The sequence below is a fragment of the Gouania willdenowi genome, chromosome 19 (assembly GCF_900634775.1).
Source record: "Gouania willdenowi chromosome 19, fGouWil2.1, whole genome shotgun sequence".
In the NCBI taxonomy this organism is placed as follows: domain Eukaryota; kingdom Metazoa; phylum Chordata; class Actinopteri; order Blenniiformes; family Gobiesocidae; genus Gouania; species Gouania willdenowi.
The window spans coordinates 10,169,312-10,187,773 of record NC_041062.1 but is presented as its reverse complement, the minus strand read 5'-3'; the positions used below and the strand labels follow the sequence as shown (position 1 = coordinate 10,187,773).

At 39.9% G+C, this 18,462-nt stretch overlaps 2 protein-coding genes across 3 annotated transcripts; one reads left to right on the top strand and one right to left on the bottom strand.

Moving 5' to 3' along the window:
- Positions 1-1,165: 1,165 nt before the first annotated feature.
- Positions 1,166-11,820, bottom strand: msl1b (MSL complex subunit 1b). Of its 2 annotated transcripts, none has more exons than XM_028477079.1 (9): positions 11,683-11,820; positions 7,330-7,897; positions 5,546-5,745; positions 4,371-4,645; positions 4,233-4,297; positions 4,098-4,165; positions 3,511-3,635; positions 3,360-3,432; positions 1,166-1,746 (listed from the first exon to the last, which is right to left on the bottom strand). In XM_028477079.1, the coding sequence occupies exons 2-9, from the start codon at positions 7,729-7,731 to the stop codon at positions 1,656-1,658; spliced, it is 1,299 nt and encodes a 432-aa protein (XP_028332880.1). In that variant the 5' UTR covers positions 7,732-7,897; positions 11,683-11,820; the 3' UTR covers positions 1,166-1,655. The 2 variants fall into 2 exon arrangements, with proteins under 2 accessions (XP_028332880.1, XP_028332881.1); XM_028477080.1 differs by lacking the exon at positions 11,683-11,820 and adding an exon at positions 11,428-11,586.
- Positions 11,821-12,398: 578 nt separating this feature from the next.
- On the top strand, positions 12,399-17,522 carry snf8 (SNF8 subunit of ESCRT-II). The gene is made up of 8 exons (XM_028476485.1): positions 12,399-12,577; positions 12,644-12,694; positions 13,440-13,578; positions 13,912-14,016; positions 14,098-14,170; positions 14,246-14,387; positions 15,303-15,377; positions 17,252-17,522. The coding sequence occupies exons 1-8, from the start codon at positions 12,524-12,526 to the stop codon at positions 17,387-17,389; spliced, it is 777 nt and encodes a 258-aa protein (XP_028332286.1). The 5' UTR covers positions 12,399-12,523; the 3' UTR covers positions 17,390-17,522.
- The last annotated feature ends 940 nt before the right edge of the window (positions 17,523-18,462 follow it).

Below are 18,462 nucleotides of genomic sequence, written 5' to 3'. Positions count from 1 at the left end.
CAGCGTCCCCTTAGTGCCCTAGGTGGGCTGCTCCTGGTGCTGCTTCTATTCCGGGTCTTTCTGGCCTGGTGTCCGGTCCCTGCTAGCCCTGTGCTCGCCAGCTTCCCGTTTGGTGCGGCTCTAGCCGTCTGTTAGGCGTAGGCCTTGGCTCCTCTGCTGGGGTCTCGGGCGGGGGGCTCTCTGGGCCCTCCCCTCAGGGGGTTGGGTGAGGGGGGGCAAATGTTGGTGGGGGGCCTTCGGGTTGGGTTCGGTGGCGGGTTACGCTGGGTCCTCGACCCCTTGGGGCTTTCTCGGGTGAGTATGTGGGGGATGGTGGTGCTTCTTGGCTTGGGATCTTGGGGGCTACTTGGCCATGGCGAGGTGGCCTGGGGCTCCTTGGCCCCGCTCTTTCTGCTGGCATGGCTGCATCGTCGGGCCCATGGCAGCGCTTGGGTTTGCAGTAGCGGTTTTTGCACATACATTGGTCTATGATGCACTGGCATGACTTGGGCTGTGGGATAAAACTCGTACTGGGCTTAACCTTAGACACGTTGATCTTAAATACTCGTTTTAGGAATTACCACTCACTCCTCTTAGTTCATAGCCACCACCATTATACCTAATCTTCACACTTGTCACCAGACTGGCTTGATTACACAACACAAAAAGTAAAACAATTCATAAAAAATTAAAAAAAAAACAGTCATGGCCTTATAAAACTTCATCCTATCACAGGGGTTCTCAACCTTGTGGTGGAAATGGTTTATGAACACTGAAAATGTCTTGAAAGTGGAAAAAATGTGAAGAAAAGGCATTGAAATTTGATTGTCAGAAAAAAAAAACCCAAAGTGACCCAAAAGTAAGAAAATAAACACACATTAAATTTACAAAAGTAGTAAGAGTCCTGTGTGTGTGTAGTAAAGGACAATGTTAATGTGTGTGTGTGTGTGTGCGTGTGTGTAGTATTAACACTATAGAACATGTTGGACGATGTAATGCTCCCAAGTTTGTGGGAACAGTTCGGCCCCATCCAGCACCTGTAGGATGAACTGGCTCCGGGCCTTCTTGTCCACGTCAATGCTCTGCAGAATGAATGAAAGACTAACATGTGACAGGAAGCAGGACCCAAGATATTTTAAACAGTCCTTTTCTACACAATAATAAACAACTTGCAGCACACACACAGTTAATGTCTTCAAATTTTATTCCAAAACTTTGTAAACATACAATCACAGAACATCGAGTGTTGGCGACGCGTTCTGACTTTAAATAATAAAAAATAACAGCCGGTCTGAGGCTACACCCACCTCACACGCTGAGCTGTCAGACAACAAAGACGCGCTCTCATGCTTTTAATATTTGAACAGATTCTGTCCATGCGGCGAGCAACAGGATATGAATGCTTTCCCACGTTTATTTTTTTTTAACGTCTCGTTTGGTTGAAAAAAATCTTTTTGACGCTGGAACAGCGGCGTGAACTCAACACGTGTCAATCACGTGGTTAAAGGTCAATGAGGTCATCACACACAACGACAACTTCATCATCAACACTTTGTGTCCAATCCAGAACAGAGCGGCGTGGAGGCGGAGCCGGGCTCCCATGAGAACATGCAATGTCATCCCACTTCCTGCCTTCTCTCTTTGGGGGGCGTTACTTCCTGCAGGTTCTGGGGGTGTTACTTCCTGCAGGTCCGGTGAGGCGTGTGTTTCTTGGGAACCTCGATGCGGCAGCGGCTTCGCTCGTCCAGCCATGGTAGCTCAAAGTTCCTGTTTGAAGGAGAGCAAATTCTAGCAGTTAGTGACAGTTAGCCACAGTTAGCAATGGCTGTCAGTGCCTGATCCTTTGTGATCCTTTCAACTCATGGGCGTAGACTACATCACTTCTTCACTCTCAATCCTTACGACAGAGCTCCTTGGATGTGACATTTGAATGTAAACCGACCATATGACATTTGTTAAATATCTGAAAAGTAAATATGTAACAGTTTTTGTGGTGTTTTTAATTGTTATTTAACAAAAAATAAAAGCAAGGAATCTCTGTCTGTCTGTTCCTCAAATATCTCTGCGAATCAGGCTCAAATTGACCTGAGACTTTCAACATGGCTGCTCAAAGGTGTGCAATGTCAGATTTGTTTGGACTGCAATGATACCATTCATAACTTATTTCATACAATTGTCTTAAATGCAGCTTCGCAGAACAGCTGAATGTTGACAGGTAGTCATGGTGACAGGATAAGTTGTAAGTACCAAGGAGACAGGTTCAGGTTCTCTCTGCTGACACCACAGAAGTACTGAGTGACTATGTCTGCTGCTGGACCATGTGATGCTGTCGGTGGAAACCAGACACATCATGTTCAGCTACTACCTTCAACAGCTGAATGTTGACAGGTAGCCATGGTAACTCAGGATAAGTTGAAAGCTGAGTAGAATCTACAGGCGTGACTGCACAAAGGGCTTTTAAAAACGCCCCGTAAATATACACCAGCCGGTGTCCTCAGTGAGCAACGTTTACAACTAAGGTGAGTAATAATGATAATAAAAAATAATAAGATAAAAATAGGCTTTCACTATATACCGTATATATATATATAGCCTATATTACAATGCTAAATATCAATAATAAAAAACAATAACCTATATTGCAGTGCTAAATATTATGCTCTGCACAGATCATTTAGTCAACTAGCCACACACACGCACACGCACACACTTCCTGAGTACTTGATGAAGTTGTATGGTATTTAAATAGATTAATAAGAAACATTTTATCTCTGTCTGTAATTTAAAAATACCAAATTACATGGTTGTCATGATTGATTTATCTGTGAACCAGCATCAAGAAAGTAAATAAATACTGTAAATACTTTTACACTACAGTAATAATATGCTGATAAAGAATAATAAAACATTTTTTATTACACTTATTAACCAGACACTTAAATCTATATCTGAGGCTAACACCAAAGATAAAGATTGAAAACACAAACTGTTTATTTTTTTATTTTAACGCATTAAAAAAGTAACAAACATGGTTACGTTTTTTTAAAATATCTGAATCAATGAATAATAAAAAAAAGTCAAAATGAAAATAGGGCTGCACAAAAACACCTTTATTTTTATCTCCATTTTAAACCAAAACTAATATAACAAAACTCAAGTGATGGAAAATCTAAATCCTCTATTGCTTATGCCTTCACTGTCGCCATGGAAACAGTCAACCCAATCCATAAAATAGAAAAGAAACTGCTACAAAATAGTACACTAACTAACAAAAATTGGCTGAGCGGATTTTTCGTGCATGCGTTGAAAGGATCAGGTACTAACAACAGTTAGCAAACGATTAGCAATGCCACTTCAAAGATGACACAAAGACAACTTACTGCTGTGCGAGTTTGGGCAGAGGTCGTCCAAACGCCACCACGGGCAGGAAGGGCGTGATCACGATGGCTTCAACTGAAACATGTTGGAGAAAAATAGAAAAGGTTCAAAAAGTGTTTGAAAAGGTTTAAAAAGGCTGAGTTTGGGACTGACCGTCCTCAGTCTCAGGGTAGAAAGACGCCACGTCTGGCTCCGCCTCCTGGACGACCTTCTTCCTGTTCATTCGCTGCTGCAGACGCTGAAACATGCGCTGCTCTCTGATTCGCTGGATATCCCACCTGAGAACAACCGTGAATTAATACACACTGCTCGGTTTGTGTGCGTGTGTGTCACAGTTACTTGTTTCTTTGCTTGTATCAGTGAACCAGGACCTTTTCATCTCTGTTCTTTCAGTTTTCAGCCTCTTTTGGTGCCTTTAGTGTTTGATTTGCTGTTTCTAATCAACGTTTTCTGGCTACATGTTAACTTAGCATGTGACTGCACTGGCTACGTGTTAGCTTAGCATGTAGCTCCACTAGCAATGTGTAGTTTAGCATGTAGCTGCACTGGCTATGTGTTACTTTAGCATGTAGCTGTATTGGCTGTGTTTTAGCTTAGCATGTAGCTGTACTGGCTACGTGTTTGCTTAGCATGTAGCTTTACTGACTACATGTTAGCTCAGTATGTAGCTGCACTGGCTACATGTTAGCTTAGCCTGTATCGCTCTGTTAGGATCATCTGGTCACATCAAGAATTTCTACCTTTTTCGTCTCTTCTCATCCAGCTCCAGCTTCATGTGGCGTTTGAGGAACGTTCCATCGTCCAGAGGCTGAAGGAGAAAAACAGGCTCAGAGTGACATCATCACACGCTCAAAAAGCTGTGGTTTGTGGCTCACCTCCATGGCATCGATGGACGGGTCCTCGGGCAGTGGATCCATGTAGTTCTCCCTCCACGAAGGAACTGTGACGAACAGAGGTGTTAGTGATGGAGGTCATCTAATGGTGTGATGGAGGTATGATGGTGTCTCACTCACTGGCAACCTCCTCCTCCTTCTTGGGGGAGGTCTCCCGTAGGGGGGACAGGGGGGGCTGGTTCCAGCAGCACAGATACATCTCAGTGGTGGACATGAAGGGCAGTTCCTCCATGGGGCAGCTAAGCTCCGCCTCCTCTTTGCACTTCTCCGGCGTCTCTTTGCTGCGCAGTTCTCGCTGGTTGGGAGAACCCGGGGCCATGTCCAGTTTCTGGGGGCTGAGCTTGGCACTTTTCCCACGGGACTTCTGAAGCTTCACATCCCCAAAGCACGGCTTCCTGTGGGGGGACGGAACACCACCACATCACTACCACACGTCGCATTTCTTTTATTATACATTCAAACTGATTAGTTGAGCACGGGTGTCAAACAATTTTAGTTCAGGGGCCAAATACGGACAAGCTTGACCACAAGTGGGCTACAGGTTTTTTAAGCGGGAAAACAAACAATTTCAACACTAATGTTCCCACGGTTTCTACTTCCAGTTATAAATTAGACACAAAGTAAGGAAGGCATCAACAAAATCTAAACAATAAGTGACAGATACTTAAATGTCCATTTTGGAAAAATGTAGAATTCTTTCAACAACAATTTACAACTGAATTGTAAATTGTTAATGTACACAATGATTCGTGTTTTCGCTGTCATTTTCACTTTCTCCTGAGGGCCGAATCGAATGCACTGAAGGGCTGGACTTGCCCCTCAGGCATTGAGTTTGACACATGTGACCTAAAGTAAATGCCCCGCTCCTTTACCCTGCTTGGAAAACGCAACTAATTGCTAAGCTAACAAAAACATATGGTAGTGGAGGGAAGGAAAACATCATGTTTTTTAACCATCACATTAAAAGATGCTTTGAAAATAACTTTAGTTTTCTTTACATCTGTTTTGATTTTAATCTGTAAAGAAATAAAAAGAAGCACTTCTCAAAATAAAAGACTTTGTAGACACTGATCATTGAATGTAAGATACAAATTAATAAAAACACAATAATAATCAATAAAAAGTAGATTATCTTTCTTGTTTGTTATTAAATAAACTATTGATGTAACAAATGCTCATTTATTGAAACAAATTCATAAAAGCATTGATTTTTTTTATTTATGTTTCCATATTATTTCATTTCCTCATTTGTTAATTTTTTTTTTTACAAACGAAATAAATTCTTTCTATGTCACCTTTTCTGTCCCTTAGCGCCACGGCTGAAGCCCAGCGTGGCCCCCTGCTGGCCCTGTGGGCTCTCCTCCATTTCCAGGTCCCACAGGTCTTCCTTGTCCGGGGTCCATGGCTCCAGGGGCTGGAAGAGCCGCTTGTCCCGGGGCGGGTCCTTCCTCGTAAGCTGGAGGCGGCGCTCCATGCGCTCGATGCGAGCGAGCAGCTACGTAGACAGGGCGTAGCGTTAGCTTTCAGAGGAGGGTTGGGCGTAATTATAATTTTAATCGTGTAATTGATAATTATTTTAATGCAAAACTGGGGTGTTGCTTCATATCAAGCTTTCCCACATTTTACCATTTTAAAAACATTCAAATCTAGGGATATACTGACATAAAAAAGGCTCAGATGCCCACACCAAAAATATTAATACCAGTATTTTCATTGATTAGGAAGCTTAACAAGGAAACCAATAGATAGGAAATACTTTAGGTAATATTTGTTTTTAGTGTATTTTACAGCAGATTTAGGACCTGTTATTATTAGAGATGCTAATAGAAAGCTAACACAAGAGGAACGATAAAGTTTTAGTAGGCTATTTATTTCAGGCTAAGTAATTGTGATTAAATGCATTTTAAATATTTATTTTCTGCTTTATGCTGATAAGTGTTTATTCTGAATAGTAAACCTCTTTAATTTATATTATCAACTATGTGATTAGGATAACAATTAATTAATTAAACATTTATTAACTATTAAGGATTCCTTCAAACAAGATTTAATTAAAAGGAACTCTGATTGGTTTATACCTGACTACCTCCGCAACCAGCTTTTTAATTTATTTATTAATTTACTCTCTTTGTTTACTATTACTACTTAGTTCAAGACAAATTACACTTTAACTTTGTGATATTTAATTTATTCATGACTTTATTGTGATTTCAATGATATTTTATGTGTTAAATGTAACAAATACACTTCAAATAGATGCTGTATGTCACAGTGCAACAGGGACACGTTCACATTTGTGCTTCCAAACAGAAAAATAATCATGACGAGCCGACTAATTGAAAAAATCAATAGATCAGTTGACTACAAAAATAATCGTTAGTCCAACACAAATAGTATTGTATGTTACAACTCTTCGCACAAAGATTGATTCTCCGTCACTGAAAGAATAAAGCTCCTCCTACACACCTGGCATCACTGAAGGAAGTGATGAAACTTTTACAAGTGGAGAAAATCAACTTTAGAGAAAAGGTAAACATTTTCTATTTAATCTGGCAACCTTTCATAGTCTACTTTAATAACAATAATTAGCCCATAAAAGAAAGATATTAAATAATGTATTATTCACTCCCACCCTTCATTTTTTCTCTCTCTCATTAATGCCTTTTGTGTCCTTGGGCAAGGCACTTCACCCACATTGTCTCGTATGAATGGGTAATAATTGTACATTAATGTTGGTGTTGGTCAGAGGCAGGCACGCTTCTGTCAGTCAGCCCTAGGGCAGCTGTGGCTACATTGTAACTTACCACCTCCGGTATGACTGATGTGAGTGAATAATGGTTTCTGTCTACAAACTTTGAGTCTCCAAGACATTATAATTTTTAATTTTCCTAGTTTTTCTATCTCGGAACTATGAGTGCAATGCTAACACTTACAATATATAATCATATCATCAAGCTGTACCTGTATGTTCCTAAAAGTTGAAATAACAAAAACTGAACTAATGGACGAGTTGTAGCTCTAAGCCCAGCCCCGGGGGTGGGGTTAGTTTGTGAGAGGAGGGGGGACAGGGGACCCTCACCGTGTCCTTGTCGGCTTTCAGCTCTTCGATCTCTTTGTCCTTGGACTGGATCTGCTGCTGCTGCTGCTCGATCAGGTCCAGCTGCAGCAACAGCAGCTGGCGGAGGCAGTGGGCCTGCGTGTGAGGCTTGGCCGGACTCATACGCACGCTCCTCCACTTCCCCTCGGAAGTCAACTCCACAGAGGCAGCCCCCAGCGCGCCCGGGGCCACGCCCTTAGCACTGTCGCCCTCTCTGGGGCTGTTGTTGTGGTCCTGGTCCATGCCGTCCACGGAGAGGGTCTTACCTTTCACCGGGGTTCCCTCACCCCCCATTGGTCCAATAGGGGACTGAATCCCCGCCCCTTTCCCCTCCCCTCGAACCACTTCTGTGACGGTGGCGGCGAGCACGACTTTGCCGCTCATGTACGTGGGCTTCGAGCCCTCGGAGCTGCTCGGGACCTCCACCCTCTGCACGGTGTGGGTTCCAATGCTGCGTTCACAAACAGAGCGGACCTCAGGTTCATGGCGGGACCAGCAAGACCCTCATCCTGCCACGCCCGGCCCACGCATTCTGACCAGCGCAGCCGTCCTGCAGCACAAGAACACAAAGAAAGGAGATCAATTATCTGCATTAGACGCTGGAAACAGAAACGATGAGAGACCATGTTCGAAAAGCTGGTTCCAGGGTTGGAGTCAAATACATTTTAAAATTACAATTATGTCTTCAATGATGACTCAATTATGATTACGGGGACCGTCATTTTTTCCAATTACAATTATAATTTCCCCCTGAAAGTTAAATACGATTATGTTCTCATTTACTTAAATTCAAATTCAATTAATCACAAATGCAAACAGGTCAGTTGGACCCATGTCTTAAATCAGCTGTAAAATACACTAAAATATACTATCTATCATCTATTTAGTTTCTCATTTCTTGGTTGCCTTATCAGGCTTCCTAATCAATAACAATATTGGTATTCATATTTTTGGTGTGGGCGTCTGAGCCTTTTTTGTGTCACATTAGCCCTAGATTTCAACTTTTTTTGAAATGGTAACATGATCCTGAAGAGAAGTGACAGGTAAACTTGATATGAAACATATTTTAATCATTATGAACTATTAGGGATGTAACGATTCCTCAACTCCCGATACAATTCGATTCACGATACGATTCTTTCACGATTTATTTTACAAAATGGGACTGTAGAAAAATGATGACTGAAAAATATTCCTTTTTTTTGGGGAAAAAAGAATCCCTTGATAAACTATTCAAAACAATACAAGTTAACTAAAAATAAATCTTGAATGAAATACATAAATGAATAATACAAATGAATAAGAAGCCTATTAATTTAAATTCTGGTTCTATAGTAAACAATGCAAAACTACATAATAGTTCCTTTTCTTTTTAAAAGTGCAACTGAACATGTATTTAGTGCCTTAACAATTGGACTTAAAAAAAAAAACAGTCATTGCACTGTATTTAGGTCAGATATTTGTTTGGACCAGCAGAGGGCGCTGCATGCCAACCGACCGCTGGGTAGTGGTCGGTTGGCATGCAGATATCTTGCAGTGAAGAAGAGATGCTATGCTAGCAGACAGAGCTAATACAATAATGTGACTTTTACAGATATTCACGTAATACTGCAAATATTTTTTCGGTGCTAAAGGGGTAAGGAATCATTTATGAACATGTTTAAGAGTAGAAGGCGGCCAGAAAGAAAGTATTAGCAGATTCCGCCCGCCGCAACACTTCTGGATAGCGCCCTCTGCTGGTTAAAAAAGTACTGCGATTCAATTTTCACGTGAATCGTGATACCTATGAATTGATTTTTAACTGCCTTACGATTAATCGTTACATCCCTATTAACTATGTATGTGTAAGACATAGAACTGTAATGTGGTTCCACAGTTTGGCATTTAATAAAATTGAAATTGACAGTTATGATAGAATTTCCCAGACAATTACAATTACAAAGGCAATTATCTGCACTTCAATTACAAGTACAACAGAAATATATTTTTCCAATTACGGTTACAACAATTATAATCATGTCATAATTGTAATTAATTACCAATTACATAATTACAATTATAATTGACCCCAACCCTTGAGGTCCAAACACCGTTGGATGGTTCAATGTTGTCGTAAAAAACATGAACCAACGAAAGAAAAGAAGAAATCAAAGCTGGAGTTCATTGAATATGTGCATTGAGGCACAGACTCACAAAGTATTTAACGTCACAGTTTGCACTTAGAGGAGAAAGGAACAAATACTTTAAACCAATAAAGATCAAGAGCACATAGAACAGCCTTAGTTTCAGATGTTTGTACAAAAACAAACAGTTTCATTAGAATTCATTGCGCGTCTAGAATACAGCTCGACATTCACATGCAGTCCATTACGAGGAATTTATTTAAAGCAGGGGTTCTCAACCTTAGGGTCGTGAGTAGGGATGTAACGATTAATCGTAAGGCAGTTAAAAATCGATTCATAGGTATCACGGTTGATATCGATTTTTTGAAAATTGAATCAAAGTACTTTTTTAACCAGCAGAGGGCGCTATCCACAAGTGTAGGCGGTGGGCGGAGTCTGCTAATACTTTCTTTCTGGCCGCCTTCTACTCTTAAATATGTTAATAAATGATTCATTACCCCTTTAGCACCGAAAGAATATCTGTAATATTACTTGAATATCTGTAAAAGTCACGTTTTTCTATTAGCTCTGTCTGCTAGCATAGCTTCTCTTCTTCACTGCAAGATATCTGCATGCCAACCGACCACTGTGTTACCAGCGCCCTCTGCTGGTCCAAACAAATATGACGTAAATCAGTGTAATCACAGTTTTTTTTGTTTTTAAAGTCCAATTGTTAAGGCACAAAATACATTTTCAGTTGCACTTTTAAAAGAAAAAGAACTATTATGCAGTTTTGCATTGTTTATTATAGAACCAGAATTTAAATTAATAGGCTTCATTTTCATTTCTATTATTCCTTTATTTATTTCATTCAAGATTTATTTTTAGTTAAATTACATTGTGAATATAAAAGGAAAATAATACAGTTTTTTCCCCCCCCAAAAAAAATTGTCTACAGTCCCATTTTGTAAAATAAATCGTGAGAGAATCGTATCGTGAATCGAATTGTATCGGGAGTTGAGTGAATCGTTACATCCCTAGTTGTGAGACACTGGGAGGGGGGGGGTCACCAGATGCCTTCAAAGAACTAAAAATATATATTTTTTTGAACAATTTGAGCCCATTTTTGTTTGTTTTTAACCCTTTTTCTACAACTACACCAAAACTTGCCATATTTGAACCTAATTTCACCACTTTTTCTTGCCAATTTTTTTGCTCCTTTTAATGCATTTTTGCTACATTACTGCCACTTCTCCATCACATTGCAATGCCTTTTCTGCAAATTTTTGCCCAGTTCCAAGAAATTTTTAGCACTTATAAACCCTTTCCACCATTTTTCCAATGTCACATTGACCAGTTATTGTCATTGTTATTTTAACCACTTTTCATCATATTTCAAGCTTATTTACCAGTTTAAACTAATTGTTTCAATATTGACAACTTGAACCCTTTTTTCTGTCCGTTTTTGCCCACTTTAATTTGCAACTTTTAACCAAGTTCTGTGGCTTTAAAATCTCATTTAACCACCCTTTCCACCATTTTTGGTCACTTTGAACCCATTTTTATTTCTGAATAAAACAAGGATTTTTATCTTTATGATGACTATAAACTATGGCCAAAATATTAGTAAACTTCCTGGATAACAGTGGATATTATTCAGATGAATAAATAAATGTGGTTATCACAGATTCATAGAACAATGGACCATTACTTTTCTGACATTATGGATGGTCCCCAAAAAGCTCTCCCCTTTATTCCCCCTAATAGATGGCCCTGACTCCACATGAACAGAACCCCTGAATTTAAGCCTTATTTTGACAGTGTGAGCTCCCGTTGTTTCAGTTTGCGGTGAAAAGGTGAATGAAGCAAAGGTAGCAGAGAAGAAAAAGCTGTGGTGCCTGTCCATAAAAGCTCCTTTAAATCTGCGCACTGCGGACTAATAAACATTAACAAAGCTGAGCGTTGGGAGGCTTTAAACCTGAAACTCTGGCTCCCGTTGGACATCTTGTGCTGCTCAAAGGCACTCGGGAGTGGCCGCTGTGTCGGACTCCGCAGCAGCAGCTTCTTCTTCCTCCATTTTGGCTCGAGCGAAAAACAATAACAGCTAGCCGGGCTAAGCTAACAGGCTAATTTAACCGACATTTAACGGACAAAGCGAAACAATGAGCATCGCCCACGCACATTTCACACGCACACGCGTTATTAGGCGTTAGTTTACGTGTAGTGAGCTCACCGGAGTCGAAGCTAAAGCACACTTGAGCTTTTCTGCATGTTCCCTCCTTAGCACTGTTTTAAAGCGCCGAGCGTTGCGCATGCGCAGTAACGGTAGAGGGCACGTCCTGTCTTTTGAGTGTAACTGTCAGAAAGCTACCAGCAGGGGGCGTAAAAGACCGCAACACGAAACCAGCTATTTATTTTTTATATATGTTAATCAATAATATTAAAAATAAATACATTTCTAAAATGATACGGTTTTTGCTAATAAGAAAAAAGCGTGTTTTTTTTAATTATTCATGATTTGATTTAGAAAATATACAGAACAAAAATAATGCAATCATTTAGGAGAGTGGCTGTGGAGAAATGTACTGTTATTACAGGAAAAAAGACAACAGAAGGCAACAAACAGAAGACCCAAAAGACACCAGAAAAATTGTGCAATGAAGGAGATAAAATAAACAATACAATATAGATGCTATACATAAATAGAAAAACATATATAAAAAGTTTAAAGAATATAGATAAATACATATTTACAGGCGAGGGCAATGAGAGATATTTACATCGTTAGTATTTACATATTTATATAATGTATTTATTTTTATTATATTTTGTTTACATTTTATTTGTATATAATCTTTTTACATAATACATTTTTTATTTGATAGATAGTTACATATTTATTGCTGAGTAAGTACGTTTTAAAAAGAACACAGACATTATTTTACAGGACCGTCTGTGACTACACACCGTTTCACCACGGACAGCCGGAAGCACTGAAGCGCACACTTCCGCTTTCATGTTTGCTTTCGTCAATATTGTTATATTTCAAATATTTGGATTAAAACATCGTCAGGATGCATCGCAGAGGAGTCGGTGCGGGAGCCATCGCTAAGAAGAAGCTCGCAGAGGTTTGTTTAACATGTTTTAAGGTAATGAGCATGAATAATGTCTAATATTGTGTCTGATGTGTTCAGGCCAAATACAAAGAGAGAGGAAATGTGCTGGCAGAAGACCAGATAGTTCAGGTGAGTTTCAACATTACAAACCTTAACAAACACATACACACATAAATATACACAAATACCACTTTTTGTTTGTGTCATCAGCGCTGATTTGTATTAAAACACACACAACACACTATTGTTTGTTTTAATTCACTTTCGGTATTTTGGGACCTTTAATAATAATAAGGCCGTGGCAGACTGCCACTCTATGGTTACGCACCCCACATTGGTCAGTTTAGGTCACGTGACAGGTGCACCACGTGACTTAAAGTTCCGTCATTTTTATTTTACCCCGCTAACTATTTTATTTTAGCCCTAACTCTAACTGTAACTCTATCCCAAACCCTAACTGTAAATCTTGCCCTAACATGTTTATTTTTGTTGGAAATGTATTTTTAAAGGTGGAATTTGCCGTGTTATATATGTTAAAATAAAAAAAATAAAAAGTCATGACACTCCACACACTTTCTAATAATAATGACTTTGATTTTTATATAGCGGTTTTTTCGAGGAGACTCAAAGTGCGTACAGAAACCATTATTCATTCACACCAATCATACCTGTGGTGGTAAGCTACAATGTAGCCACAGCTGCCCTGGGCCATATTGACCTTTAACATCTGACCATAGTTTCCAGCCGTCATTGGACAGACTCAGTGTTTCAGACGATGAACTGTGCCCTAGATCCAGAGCTCAGGCAGGACGTGTGAGGATTTGGGTCTGGAGATTCTGGTCCAGTGCAGTGATTCTGTCTGTTTTCTTCACAGATGTCCAAGCAGCTAGAAACCTTCAAGTCCCACCTCGAGGAATTCGCCAGCAAACACAAACAAGAAATCCGCAAGAATCCGCAGTTCAGGGTCCAGTTTCAGGAAATGTGTGCAACCATCGGTGTCGACCCGCTGGCCTGTGAGAACCACAGGGACTTACTATATTATTATTACTTCTTTTAATAACACAGTCTATTTTTAAGTTATTAATTCAATGAACATGTGAGACAAGAGGATTAAATAGATTATTCAAACTTCCTGAGTGCATTATTTAGCATCTCATCAAGCTAAATTATAAAAAAAAACTAAAATTTGAAAATCATATAAAGGTCAAAAATAGAATTCACACAGAACGTGTTCAATTATAATATTTATTTATTGATCATTAAATTTGTTATTACCTTATTAGTTGGTAAATGTGGTATTGAATTATATAGCTTTTCAAAATAAAAGCTGAAGTTGTGTGTGACAGCGGGAAAAGGGTTCTGGTCGGAGATGCTCGGCGTCGGAGACTTCTACTACGAGCTCGGCGTGCAGATTGTTGAAGTGTGTCTCGCTCTGAAGCACCGGAACGGAGGTAGGCGGAGCCACAGAGTCACGTGACTGCTCTTGGTCAAACGAGAGGCTGCGATGACGTGTGTTCTGTTTTTATTTTCAGGGTTGATGACGTTGGACGAGCTTCATCAGAGAGTTCTGAAGGGACGAGGGAAGTTTGCTCAGGACGTGAGCCAGTAAGAGAGCGTGTGTGTGCGTGTGATGCTGAGTGCGTGTGTGCGTGTGACACTGTGTGTGTTTGTGTCCCTCAGAGACGACCTGCTGAGAGCCTTAAAGAAGCTGAAGGTGATGGGAAGCGGTTTCGGGATGATCCCTGTGGGGGGGTCGTACCTGGTCCAGTCGGTCCCAGCAGAACTCAACATGGATCACACTGTGGTTCTGCAGCTGGCCGAGGTAACACCAGGGACTGCTACACATAGATCTGTATGAAGTTATAAAGTGTTCCTGTGTCACTGGTTTGATTAATGAAAATGTTCCTTTAAAGCTGATATCCGGAGTTTCTGAGAAATCTATGTTTGTGTGATCCTTTTGAAATGCAAAAAAATTCCTAACTAGTCTTTTACTATGGTCTGCTGCCGGTGGTCATTCATATACGTCATTGTATATATGTCCCGCCTTTGTCCTATAGACCCCTATACAAATTGAAAATCACGGCGCGATCGCCCAGCCAATAGGCTTCAACTTCTTGTAGCGGACACTGTCAGTCAAAATGAATGCATGTGCGTAAACAAAAACAAGGCAGCGCGTCACAATAGCAAACATGTATCACTCTGAGCAGGATAGCATCATGGAGGAGCGCTCAGAAACGTTAACGCTTCTACTAAAAACAAAAGAAAAGTCCGGATACAAAGCTTGCGGATAAACATCTTTGTGACCACAACAGAATTTATGTCAGAGCTGCTTTTCAAAGGAGGAGGGGCTTACGGCTTTTAAAAGGATTCCGAACGGACCCTGATTTGGCGACATTTCTCATGGACAGGTAATAAACATGTTTTAATCAAACTACCATAACAGTTTTATTAGTGAAAAACAATACTACACATGTGCTGGTGTGTTAAACGTTGTTTTGTTCTGCAATGCATGTGCACAAAACTAGAGGCGTGGCTTCTGGTAGATTGGCCGACGCAGGGGGAGGAAGTGGAGCTGTTTAAGGAGGGACATCGAGACTTTCACTTTTTAATTTTCTCTCTCTTTTCATCCTCCGGGTATCAGCTTTAAGTGTTTTTTAAAACCTTATTGGATTCATGAGTACAGTTTGAGCCTCTGAGTCTGAATATGTTTTTGTTTTCTCTGATCGTTGATTCACAGAAAAAAGGATTCGTCACCGTGAGTGAGATCAGAGAGAGTCTGAAGTGGGAGAAGGAACGAGCGTGTCACGTTCTGGTAAAGAGCACTCATTCCACACTGGTTTCACACTGTGGAGCCTGAAGGCTGTTTATTAATCCTTGTCCCACTCTTCACATTTTAGTAAAAGTATTAAATTTTGCATGTTTAGTTGTAAAATGTCAGTTACTGGTCTCTAAGGATTAAACGCCAGCTATTACAACTGAATGAATTTTTGCTATTGTCATCACTTTCACTGTTGGCCCCGCCCCTCCTATTAAAGCTGAGAGGAGGGAGGAGGGTTTCCTCCAATCACAGCCCTCAGTGAGAATTTATTGACAGCCTCACTGAGGAAATCTGTGTTTCGTGTGAAACAGCCCTGTAGCAGTGATGTTTTTGACTCTTTGCAGACACAACTGTGCTGTGTGTATTCCCGTCTGTCCCTACGAGGACTTGTGTGTACGTCTTATCGCTATGTGCGCGAGGTGATGGGAGAGCAGAGCTGTTTGCCCCTGAGTGGTGTCTGTAAGGCTGTGTGTGAGCTTCACGTTGCGATTGTGTGTCCCTGTGGGTTGTAGTGACAAATCTCAGCTTATGAACTCCCTGTGTGTGTGTGTACAGATGTCATTGTGTGCATCATCATCTGTCTCTGTGCACAGCAGTGTGGGCTAACTGAGTGGGCGTGCCTCCCAGCCAATCAACACACAGAACACATGTAAACAAAGACGAACATTGGCAGAGAAAGCTACACGTAACAATGATGCCTTCATGGCCATGGGACACCACAACATAAACTAAATGTGGAACTTAACTCGTGACATAGGACCCAGCCCGTTACTATATATATACAGTATATATACATTTATAATAAATGATGCCTCTTCCCAATGTTTTTGGTCATGTAAAGAATCCTGAGAACTTGCTAGGCCACACACCCATGAGCAGCTCAGAGAAAAGATCAGGCAAATTTGGTCAAATACGCTAAGACAGAAGACTATATAGTGGGGAGCTCGTGTATGGAGCTTTTGAAGAGGATAATGGGAAAAGAAAGACTGAGGGAGGAGTGAAAGGAGCTACCAGGAACAAGCTGGTGGACTAAAAGTATGCTATTTAACATTAAACAAAATACATTTTATCAGGCATATTAAAATACTAAAACGTTGAAGGTAATAACTCTGTGATGCGCGGGCCTTGTTCAGGACTTTACCGAATCATGAGTAATCACTGCTTAGGAGCTATATGTAACACAGGCAGGTAAGATTCTGGCAACAAACGTTGGATTGTAATGACTTTATTAAACCAGTAATAGTGCCAACTATATACGGTGCCTTTAATGCACAACACATGGGACTTTTGATTGTTTATGTAAATGTTTATTTTTATTAAATGTGTTTAATTGACAGGGACATTGCACAACAAATGTGTTGCACAAACCATTGATAGCTACAAGCTATTCAATAAAAAGTTCACAATAAGATGTAATTGTCATTTCAGTGTAAATAAGCCACACCAAAACACACTAGTTTCCTTTGATAGCTTTTATTTAAATGTGTGGGGAAAAAACTCCTACATGTCTCACAGACCTATAAAGCGGACTTATGATAGAATAACAAAAATGTCCACATAACAATTTTTGTTGTTGTTTTGCTTTAAACCCTGATATATATATATATATATATATATATATATATATATCATATATATATATATGATAATAAAAACTGAATATTTTGAGTGTTGACCTTTAGTGGGTTTTTTGAAAGCTAATTTCAACTTTTATAATAAAAATGTCAGAAAAACTGTTTTGTTACCCAAATTTTTTTTTCTAAAAATTGATCAAAATAAATAATGAATAAAATAATAATTTTATACTTAAAAAATCAGGAATATAAAGCTTGTTTCTGTAAGTAAACTGTGCTCTCCGGTGGGTCCAGGATCACCTGCTGAAGGAAGGACTGGCCTGGTTGGATGCTCAGGCGGAGGGCGACGCTCACTATTGGCTGCCGGCACTTTTTTCTGAGCTGTCATCACGGGACATCACGCCCGAGGAGGAAAACCAGATGACGCCATGATGGGAAAAAAAAAGACTTATTCTATGAGACGTTCCCGGTGTCGAAGAGGGCAGCGGGTCCCTGAATGCAGCACGGAGCCTGTGAGGCGTTCAGGGGTTGTGGGACAGTTAATAAAGACAAATAAACTTTAAAAGCAGTTCCACTTTTTATTGTTTTGAGAATCACAAAAGTGCGAATAAAAACTGATTTTCGATTCATCCTCAGAAGGAAAAAAAAAAAATCACATTTGATCACATTTTTTTCTTTGTATAAAATAAAGAGTTTAAAAGATTCAAGTGTCACAATTTGTCAGAAAAATGTTGCATGTTATGAATTGTCGATAGAGCAGATTTCGCCTCATTTCATCACCTGCTCATGTGGCCTAGACACAACCTTCTCCCGGGTTCCCATCAGCCAATAAGGAGGGTTTCTGCTGTTGCTATGACGTTCTTTCACATGAGTCAGTTTGCTTTAAAGGATGACAGAGGTGTAAACAGAGGCTGTGAGTACGTCCTCCAACAGAGGTCGTCAGAGAATGGACCTAAAGAGTTTTACTCATTATTTGAGACGCTGACAATTAATTAATGGTTATTTTGTAACAGACTCCTTCACAATAAAAGTGTTCCTGCCCAAAGCTTTCACACGTTTCAAAGCAATGAGATAAGTGCTTCTGTTTTATGGACACGGATCATCTAAATTGAAAAAAATGTAACTTCAGTTACTGAAAGAATAAAGCACTGCAGGATTAAGTGAAGTAGAGCTGAGCAACATTTAGGAACGGTTCCAGAGATCATGAACACCACGATGTAACTGAACATCTCTCCTTTTCAAAAAGCCATGAAACATAAAACTGAGGAGAGAAACACCCGTTTGGATCATTTAAAAAGATTAAAATGTTTAAATAAAACAGAAAATAGAGAACATCAACAATCACCTTTTAATATAAGAGAATATATTTTCTTATTGAGTGTAGAAACAACACTATTATTAATGGCTTTCTTGACATTTTCTGTTGACCAATAAAACCTTATTTTTACTAAAAGTGCTTTGTGTTTTATATTTTGGCTAGCATTTAATCTTAAGAGTGTGAGTGC